General features: G+C 41.6%; 1 protein-coding gene across 6 annotated transcripts; it reads right to left on the bottom strand.

Moving 5' to 3' along the window:
* Positions 1–1,005: 1,005 nt before the first annotated feature.
* On the bottom strand, positions 1,006–10,124 carry SUPT7L (SPT7 like, STAGA complex subunit gamma). 6 transcript variants are annotated; one of them, XM_054568531.1, is made up of 5 exons: positions 9,818–10,124; positions 7,761–8,372; positions 4,138–4,462; positions 3,207–3,444; positions 1,006–1,998 (listed from the first exon to the last, which is right to left on the bottom strand). In XM_054568531.1, the coding sequence occupies exons 2-5, from the start codon at positions 8,171–8,173 to the stop codon at positions 1,736–1,738; spliced, it is 1,239 nt and encodes a 412-aa protein (XP_054424506.1). In that variant the 5' UTR covers positions 8,174–8,372; positions 9,818–10,124; the 3' UTR covers positions 1,006–1,735. The 6 variants fall into 6 exon arrangements, with proteins under 6 accessions (XP_054424506.1, XP_054424497.1, XP_054424487.1 ...); XM_054568522.1 differs by having other exon boundaries at positions 7,761–9,093; positions 9,823–10,124; XM_054568512.1 differs by having other exon boundaries at positions 9,823–10,124.
* Positions 10,125–10,158: the final 34 nt, after the last annotated feature.

Raw genomic sequence — 10,158 nt, 5'->3', positions numbered from 1 at the left:
TTGTATCCCTTGCAAAGGGTGTTGCATATAATAGGTACTCAATAAAATATTTCCTAACAAATATTAGATGGCTATTTTATGGAAATGGATGTCCACTTTCATAAAGGCAAACTAAGCTAAACCTGAAACATGCCCCTGCAAAAGGAAATGCTTCATGGTTGGTACTTGTTGGTTTTGGCACTCATCTCAAGTTCTGAAAGTGTTTAAATAATGTGCTAAGAATGTACAATTAGCAAATTTATAAATGATCTGGTAACAGTTTAGATAACCTTCCCTGCTGCTTTTGCATTAAGGCACTCAGGAATGTACTAATTTAAGCTGTGCCTTGATTTTGGTCTTTATTAAAGGAGTGCTCTAAATTTCACAGGACTTGCATTCTGCACCCAAAAAACAAACTTCATCATTATTTAACATGGTGGAACCTATTACCAAGGCATAAAGCACACATTTGCTAATTTATCCCAATGCTGCATTATTTACTTAATACCGATTGAGACTCTCAGATGCCAAGCAAGGCAGTACTGTGGTGGGTAACAACAGTAAAGTTGTTTAGGATGTGGTGAAGAATAGAAAGGTACCTATTACTGTTTTAGAGGCGGCCCATCCAGTAGAAGCACAATGTGCAGTTGTAGACCTTTGGCAAAAGAGTGGACTGCTGTCCTCTAAAGGCGAAGCAGATGCAACAAATGAAATGAGCACAAGCCTGTCCTGGGACAGGTCTCGTTTATTTCATTCACAAAGGAGAGAATGAAAAAAACAACTGAAAAAGTACAGAGAAAATAAAGGGTTACGTCAGCGCTCGTCATTAATTCGTTCCAGAACTTGAGACAAGTGCCAAAACCGACAAGACAAGTACCAACCATGAAGCGTTTCCTTTTGCCAGGGGCGTGTTGTGACTCATAGAGGTTCTAGCAAGTGTGAAAAGTCCAGAGCAAGTGCCAAAACTTTTTTCTCATCAAAATGTGACGAGTACAAGGTTTGACAAATTCTGAAGCCAGTGTGTACTGAGATACGACTATTTTAAAAATCTGAGTGGAACCAAGAAAAGACAAACAGGATGAGAATAGATGGAATAAATCTAAAGCAGCACGAAGAAAATAGGCAGATGAGGTAGGAGAGGAATGTCTGACTAAGCAAAAAGTCTGTTACCACAGACCTGATTTTATGAGACTCCATGGGCAACAAAAGTTTAAAAAAAAGACTCCTGATGGAAAAGTTAAGCAGAGTTTGCTATTTCCTGTTAGGTAATGGTACTGGATTCCCAATGACTGAACCAAAAATGGAGCAAGTTAAATGAAAAAACTGACATCTGATACCAATGTACATTTACTTGTGAGTCTGTTAAAGCACAGCTTTGAAGTTTAATAACATCTCAGTATTCACAAAAGCCCTGCGACGTAGGTCAGAGTGGTGTGAGTCTTCTCAGCTGTGCAGGAGAAATGGTTCTGAAGAAGCTAAGCAACGTGACTAGTCACATAGCAGGGACAGCGGTCAGAGACAGTGCTTTGGTCTGATAACCATCCCAGTATCACGACATCTGTGAATGGTGGTGTGGTGGTTGTGGAAAACTACAAAAACCAGGTGCAGAAGTAAAACGCCAACTTGTTTGGTTAAGTCCAGTTCCACTGAAATCAGGGAAATCCACTGCGTTTAAGAGTCAAATCACTATGAAATATTTGAATATATGAGGTTTTCTGTTGGGTTTACTGGTTCAGACAGAAAATCTCTCTTCTTTTTATATCTTCCTCATCCTCTTCTTGCAGCGCTGGTTGAAAACAGGCGAGGACCCCATGAGGCTATCAGTGGAGTGGGAACCGTAGCTGCTGTCTGAGTCTTCAGGGCTCTGGGGGATCCCGGCTTCACTCATGCCTGACATGGGCTCCTCGAAGACATCGCTGCCCAGCACTCCGTGCCCAGAGACGTTGCCTTCTTCGCTCTCTTGAGGCTCCATTTTCACGTGCGCCAGGTTCCAAAGGGGGGAAGCATTTACCTCTGTACCTAAAAATGGAAGAACAAATAACTACTGGTAAGCCCAGGCTGGAACAAAGGAACGAATATACTATCTGGTGCAGGCTGATGGATTTTGAGCTCAGTTTACGTTCCGACTCTCTACTTGTCTGGAGAATATGGTTGTATTTCTCTGCTTCAGAAAGTTAGACCGACTCTGAATATCTTCCTTTCCATTTCTTCTACCCTCCTTTACCCAACCTTACCCATGCCCTTTTTTCTAAATCAGGAAAGTAAAACTGCATGTATGTGGAAAGATTCCCTGTCTCATCGCCTAAGGGCAGGTACAACTACAGGCTCTTGTTTGCCTGTCCTTCCTCCTTCTAATGGGGCTGTCTTGTTTTTCTGCCTTTTGTTTGGGTCCCTAGTCTTGTCTCTCATAATGAAAAGTTAATGATTGTTCCAAAATGCTGGGAGTTCCTAGACTGCCAAAAAGAGACATGGCCCCGAATTCTGCAACAAGGCCCTCCTCTCTGTGTGTTCCAGCAGTACTGTCCTGTGGTTATTCTTCCATGGTGACAAGTTTAAAAACTATGGTCTAATTCTGTTTAGGCCACGCTAGAAGATTTGCTATTTGCATCATTTGTGCATTGATGAAATGGCAGTTTATATTTGTAAAGAATCAGTGTCTAGACTAGTGTGCAATCAGACTGACTTAAGGATCAAGTCATCCTGGTTTGTAAGGTAGTAGCAGTCTGTCTGGAAGAAAAGGCCAGCTGTCTCTGTGCAGCCCTTTTTCAATCGCTTTTAGCTCCAATTCGTTGCGTTACTCTAGCAAGAAAGTCCAACTGTTGAAATATCTTTGAGCAGTTAACACTCCTCTGTCCATCTGGAAGCTGTCTTAATCAATTGAGTACAAGCACCAGGAAGGACTAATGCAGATACTAAGGGAAAGAGGGGACAGCTGCCTACCTAGCTGGGACAGCTGAATTAACTTGTAATCAACAGATCAACACATACTGCATTCACATCCTAACTAGGAATCATTTTAAAGAATGCTGATAAAGCTGTACTAGTCCTCTAATTACAAAGAGAAGAATGTTGGTGTCTCTAGATCAGTGAAGCTGTATTTGTTTTTAGACTTTTCTTTTTCTGCCCACTCCCACTTTTGTTATTCTGTCTTCAGAGTGTGATGCCGTAATGCAAGAAGTACTGAGATTGGTGGATATCCCAAATCAAAGTAAGTTGATTTCTCTTACTTGAAGCCTGTGGTGAAGCCTCGACCTCCAGATTAGATGGGAAGCGCTCACTCTGAGCCCCCAGGACTCCCATGGGCAGTGACTGGTCTCCAGGAGCAAGGTCAGCCTCCAGTTCCTCACTGACAGGGAAGGTGATGTCGCTCACAGGTTCCTCCTTGATCTTTACAGGTTTAGTGTCCTCTGTGGCCTTCTCAGGATTGACAATCCTCTCATACTCTTCAGAAAGTTGCTTACTAATCTGTTGGTGAGCAGAGAACAATTTTTCAAAGAAATCTTAGAAACAAGTTGGATAGTCATGGAAAGGCTGACAGAATATGAATATGAATAAAGCATTCACTGAGAATGGAAGGAATTTGCTTAAGGTGTTGAGTTGGCATGCAAAGAAAATTTGTTTGCTGAGAGTCTGTGTGTGTCATTAATTAAAAGTTACATAAAGGTGAAAAACAGACAAAGCTAAATCAGGAATGGGACAAAAGATCACTTTTTTGCTATAAAAACTAACAGCATATGTACCCTAGGTGGATAATGAATCGTGTAGGAAATCTGGATCACTTAGCAAAGACTTTTTTCGTTGGGTGTTAAAAATCCCTTATGATATTTTAGATTTGAGGAAACTGAAACAGTGAACAAATGACTTGCTTAAGGCCACACATGTTGAAGAGATGAGATGTTTCTGGTTCCAATCCAAAATGGTGCCCCCGCCCCGGCGCCTTCCCACCCATGGACAGTATCATCTCGCAGATTTGTTTGGCCAGGTCAGTGGTGAAGCCAGTGAATCTCAGCTAGTGAACCTCAGCTAGTGACCTTTAGCTAGTAGGCATGTTCACTCTGTTCCAAGATCCTGTGCCCTGCATTCTACAGCAGTTGCAAGATCCTGCCGAACACCCCGGGGCTACACATTTTGACGTTTGCCTTCACAGGGTCGCCTCACCTGTAGCATGTAACTGTGATAGTCCTTGATGCGGTGCTGCCAGAACTTCTGGAGGGAGAGCACACTGCCAATGCCCACTTCATGGAACACTTGCTCCATCACATCAGGAAAAGGAGTCTGCCCCAGCAGGGCCTCCCGATCCACAGCAAAGCGCAGCAACTTGGTGAACTTAAGGCAGTACTCGTGTGCTACGTCAGTGAGGGTCTCCAGGACACTTTCATTTGCACACTCAAAGCCTGCATGGGCCAGGATGGTGGCCACTGCCTGGTAGAGGAGCTGCCGGCAGGAGTGCCAGCTGAGTTCGGTCACAGGCTCCCCTTTCCCACTGAAAACAAATACATGGTAGTAGTGTTATTAGTGTTCTTGCTAAAGTGTGACCTGTCCTGTCTCCCTACAAGTTTTACAATGCGAATCAAACCACTGGCCCAGCTTTCCAGGAAAATTCTATGCAGGTTACATAACCTAGGTCCATCTTTGCTGCTGTCAGAGCAGGTGTAAGCAACCCACAGTCATATCTCTGAGCTCCTTCAATTATATTAAAGTTTGAATAGGCAATACATGCCTGTAAGAGAGAGTATAAAAGGGTACCTAGTGAAAAGGAAGAATCCTTCTTACACAAACTGCTCAATTTTGATCACTTGTAGGATCTGATTAATTTTAACAGTGTAGCTCAGATATGCTCAGTGGTGCTCTACTTACTTAACCAGAACAGTTTCCTCATGTGCTGGGCAACATATGGCCTTTCAAAAATTTACAGTCCCAATTAGGAGACTGTAACGTAACTGCAACAGAACATTTGTAAAACTGGGAAAGCAGCTCAATTTTACAAAAGCAATTTAGAACATACACAGCTTACAAAGGCTTTTTAAAAATATATATTTTATTTATTTTTACAGAAGGAAGGGAGAGAGAAAGAGAGGGAGAGAAACATCTATGTGTGGTTGTTATCTTCCGCACCCCCTATTGGGGACCTGGCCTGCAGTTCAGGCATGTGCCCTATACTGGGAATCGAACCAGCAACGCTTTGGTTCACAGGCCGGCGCTCAATCCACTGAACCACACCAGCCAGGGCCAAAGCTTTTTAATCCTCTCCTGTGCTGTGAAATGGGTAGGGTCCATATTATTATTTCTATTTGGCAGGTGAAGAAATTGAGGTTCAGGGGGCTGACTTGCCTAAGGTTGTTTAGGTGTTATTAATAAGTGCCACATGGAGCTTCTAACTCCAGATCCCATGTTCTTCATAACACATCATTGTATATCTAATCACTATTGCAGAAATCTTCATTTTTCCAAGCAAAAAATTTCAAAAAGCTGTCTGATCTCCTAAAAATAACTTCTAACAGCTTCTAATAATGTACTTATTTCCTGAAATTTCCTATCTCCTGCTTCCTCTTGACAAAGGAAGTAAACAGTTAAAATACATAAAACTAAAATAGGCTACAGAAAATTACTCTTCCCTGCTCCATGCTTGGCATGGGCCAGCACTTGCTGTACAACTAGTGCTGAGGAATGACCCACCCACTCTACTCTTATCTGCTCATAGCATCTACTGCAATTCACATAATAGTTGGGATGTAAGAAAACCAATTGCGAAATAATTTTTCATTCACTATTTCATCATCATTTCCTAGGTGTTCTTTCTGGGCCAAATGTGTTAGGCCTCAGAAGTGCCAAAAAACAGAGAGCTAAATAGTATTGCTTTACTTGAATAATATGTGGACCTGTGTATCTTCAGTTCGCAGGCCGGTGCTCAATCCACTGAGCCACACCAGTCAAGGCATGGACCTATTTATTTTCAAAGGAAAATGATTTTTTGGCACCCTCATGACTGATGTAAATTATTTTTGTTACACAGTTTTTAAATATGTATAAAACAAACTAGGTATGAACCTTTGATGTTTATAGTTCTTCCTAACAATAAAGTTAGAAATTTAACACAGAAGTACAAAATTCTAAATAACAGCATCAGTTTAATACGATGGACAATACTATTTTGTTACAACTAAATTGCTCTTGAAATGGTACTGATTGTACAGAGCAAGTATTTTTAAGTTGGACATACCTATAAAAATATGTGCCAAACATAATTATTTCTGCCCTATTCACGATTCCAACTTCACTGTGACATCTGGCCTTCATCGGCCCAACTGCAACTTTTACATATTAAGTCTATTTCGTTCTTTTCTCATTAGTTTGGGACAATTAAAATAGTACTAACTATTATCATCAATAGGCCAGTGCAATAAGTGATATACAATATTACTTATGCAGAATTTTTGCCATATTTAACTTGAATCTAATCTTGAGATATTGGCAAATCCAGTAAGTGGGATATTCTAGAAGGGAAATGACCTGAACTCTTAAGATTAATATCATGTTTTTTAAAAAGAAGGAAGCTTAACTAATGTCATCCCAATAAACTCAAATAAATAAATAAACAAAAATAATAATATAAAGGAGGATGCTATTCTGGCTTAAAAGACACTAAAATGGCATAAACCAAATGCAATATATGAATCTTTGTTAGGTCCTGGATTGGGGAAAATTTATCTACAAATGATATTTTGGGGACAAATGGAGAAACCTGAATATGGACTTATTATATGATATAATTTAATTAGTGTTCATTTACTTTGGTGTAATAATAACATTGGGATTATGTAGAAAAATTTCCTTATTCTTAGGATAAGGTGAAAAATTTAGACATGAAATGTGATGTCTGCAACGTTCTGCCAAAAAAATGTTTGTGTATACGTATTTGTGTGTACACACACATATGGGAGTAAGTAAATATGGCAGAATGTTAACTATTGGTGAATCCATGTTAAGGGTAATAGTTCACTGTACTATTATTTAAACTTTTCTGAAGGTCTGACAAATTTCAAAATGAAAAGAAAAAAGTAGTTATTTGGCAGCAAATGCAAACTTAACTGAAATCTAGTAGTAACACTAGGTTATGTCAGTCATTCAAAGCATCTGGAGCAGGGCTTCTCCAACTTAAATACACACATGAATCTCCTGGAGATTTGTCACAGTGGGGATTCTAACCCTGTGGGTCTGGGTGGGGCCTGAGACTGCATTTCTAACAAGCTCCCAGGTGATGTTGATGCTGCCAGTGGTCAACCAGATTGTGAGTAGCAAGGATTAAGAATGTTTTTATACTGCTATTCCTTAAACTATGTTATCAAAATGAAAATATGCAATTAAAAAATTCTTGTATAGAATTTGCGGGTTCCTAATAATACCAGAATAAGTCTATGAATCTCAACTTGAGGACACTGAGCTAAATCCATGATACACATTTTAAGTGAGAGACAGACTAGATTCTGAGGACTATGAGGCCAGGGCCTGTTTTACATACCAGTGTAGTATCCTGCTCCTAGTAAAGTGCTTGGTACCTAGTGGAACTCAATAAATATTGCATCAGAAAATAAAAAAATACAGACTTTGGGTTTTGAAGATCAGGGTTCAAGTCTCAGACTTCCCATTAATTACCTGAGCAACTTTGGCCAAGTGCATGACCCTTATTCTCAGTTTCCTCATGGAAATGTTATTATGTGCTTAAGAAGGTTGTTGGAAAAAATTTTTTGAGAAAAGTAAGATACAGCAAAGACTTGACTTACCGATAAAAGTCACTCTCTGGGTCACTGTGCCGAATCTGGAATGGAGCATTGGGATTCTTACAATCTAAAGGCAAGAGGTCATCAGGAAGAGGAGGTGACCCAGGACACGAGGGAAGAGGTTCACTCTCTTCAGTCTTTACACCTTCCGTCTGCTGCTGATTCTGGGCCTGAGCTGTAGCAATGAGGTTGCGCAGGCGTCGGTTGTGCTGGATAAGCTGGATGGTATGGATGGTGAGGCTGCATGGCTCTGACGGGACATCCAACATGGTGGGGGGCTTGGGCTTGTTGGCTGAGGGTTGGTGCAGGGGCGGGTCATGGACTTCCACCAGACGGAACTCCCGGGGCAGCAAATCGAAGGAACTTCTGTTGGTCTGGCTTGATGAGATTGGTATCTCTCCCCAGTATCTCAACATTTTGGAACAAGAAGAGTTTTCAAGTCAAATGTAGAGAATATCCTAAAAGTAGTGTTTTAAATCTCTGCCAACCGTAGATTATAGGTTTCTGAAGTGAAAAATATGAAGTCTAGCTGTTATTTACATAAAAAGTAGGCCGTTCAAGACCACTTAGAAAAACATCAGTGCCCGCCACACTGTAGAACCAAAGGTGTTCTCCCTGAAGAAATCGAGAGAAATACAAGTCTTAGATGATGGTCATCAAATCATACCCAATGACAATTCCTAGTGGACTGAACCACACAGTGAAGTTTGGGTTGTTAGGAGACTAATAGCTGCAGTAGTGTCTGGGACTCTATTTTCCCTCTTACTTTACTAACTCACTCTGAGATCTATCATCATTCCCAATCCTGAACAATCTGCAAAGCCAGTCATTTAATTAAGACCTGAAATATTTCTTATCCTGACACGTATGTCCTGGATCAGCAGGAGGAAAAAGAGTAGAGTTAAAATAGGAAGAGGTGGTTCTTATTCTGTGTGTTGCGTATGGGAACCTTTAGACTGGTCCCGGTTGGAAAAGTGTGTTAACCAGTAATCTAAATGGTCTTAATGCATTCAATTTCTGATATACATACAGGAAAAATCTGAGAGACTTCTACTGACTTTTAACTGGTATTGCTTTCCTCCGATCTCTTCTCGTGTCTAATTTACTCTCCAGCACTGCTATGCTTACTCTTTTAAAAACTCAGGTTAATGGCTTCCCATTGCCTATCGGAAAAAGCCAGTCAGAATTCTTTGGTCTACCACTCAACAAAATTCACAATCTGGCTTCAACCCACCTTTTCAGATTCATTGCTCATAATGTCTCTTGAAATTCAACAAACATTTATCAAATGCCGGGCATTAGGGGAGGGGGCAAAGACCAGTGCAAGATTCCTGACCTGAGGTGAAGGAGAGAACCATAAAAAAAAATTTCAATATGAAACCGTGTGGAAAGCGCTGTTCTGGAGGCACAGACATGGTGCAGTGGAAGTCCAGAGGAGCTTCCTGGAGGAGATGACCATCTCAGTTCTAACAACATCATACCAGTAGTTTCTTGAGAATGCCACACATTTCCACAGTTGACTCTTTAAAAGAATTTTTCTGCCAGAAATTTCCCCAGCACCCATCATATCCCTGGTGGACTTGTACTCATTCTTACCTATAGCTTAAGGCCACTCTCCGTGACCTTCCCAGTACATCTCCCTCCATCATATTCTCAAGGCACTTATCCCTGGATTTAAACTAATACTTATCTCAACTGATTTTATTCTCCCATCTCTCTCTCAAAACCATGATCTTTGTACAGTGTCTGGTTCACAGTAATATCTGGCATTTACTGAGTGCTTACTACATGCCAGACTTTGCCTTAATTGTTTAATTCCACTTTCTCAACTACCCAATGAGGTAGATAATGATATCATCCTCTTTTTCATATGTGGAAGCTGAGACCCACTGTCTTGCCCACTTGTCACAAATGGCCAAGGGGAAAAATCGAGACAGGCCCCAGAGTCTGCACTGTTAACTGCTACACATGCTGCCTCAACAATTGGTTCTGGAAAGAATAAAAGAATGAACGAATTAATGAATGAACGAAGGGATCAAAAAATTGCCCTCTTCCCTAACTTCACCGAAAGGAGTACGAAGAACAGGCTCCAAGCCCAAGGAATGCCCGGGGCCTCGAGGGCTCTTCAGCAGGCGCAGGCACAGATCACAGGGTCCTGGAGTCGCCTGACGCCCGAGGCAACGAGGAGACGAGGCGGTCTGGGCCCGGACCGACGCGAGAAGGCGCCACTATTCACGGCCGTCGCGGGAGCGGGGCTGGGGGTACGGATCCACTCCGAAGGGCCTGAGGCGAGGATTACATCGCGGCCGGAAGGCTGGCTGTGGATTAGTGGGCCGAGGCTGCCGGAAGCGCTTCTTGCAGTCAGGCTCTGCCATAGGAAGTCCTTAGAACCCGGTGTGCA

The sequence above is a fragment of the Pteronotus mesoamericanus genome, unplaced genomic scaffold (genome assembly GCF_021234165.1).
Source record: "Pteronotus mesoamericanus isolate MK-2021 breed Mesoamerican mustached bat unplaced genomic scaffold, CSHL_Meso_final contig_101, whole genome shotgun sequence".
NCBI lineage: Eukaryota > Metazoa > Chordata > Mammalia > Chiroptera > Mormoopidae > Pteronotus > Pteronotus mesoamericanus.
This window is presented reverse-complemented; position numbering and strand designations above follow the sequence as displayed.

Coding starts and splice junctions, on each gene's coding strand:
- SUPT7L (XM_054568531.1), bottom strand. CDS start 8,173: ATGTTGAGATACTGGGGAGAGATACCAATCTCATCAAGCCAGACCAAC. Junction 4,463..7,760: donor CCAGAGAGTGACTTTTATCG/GTAAGTCAAGTC, acceptor ATTTGTTTTCAG/TGGGAAAGGGGAGCCTGTGA. Junction 1,999..3,206: donor GGCTTCACCACAGGCTTCAA/GTAAGAGAAATC, acceptor TTCCATTTTTAG/GTACAGAGGTAAATGCTTCC.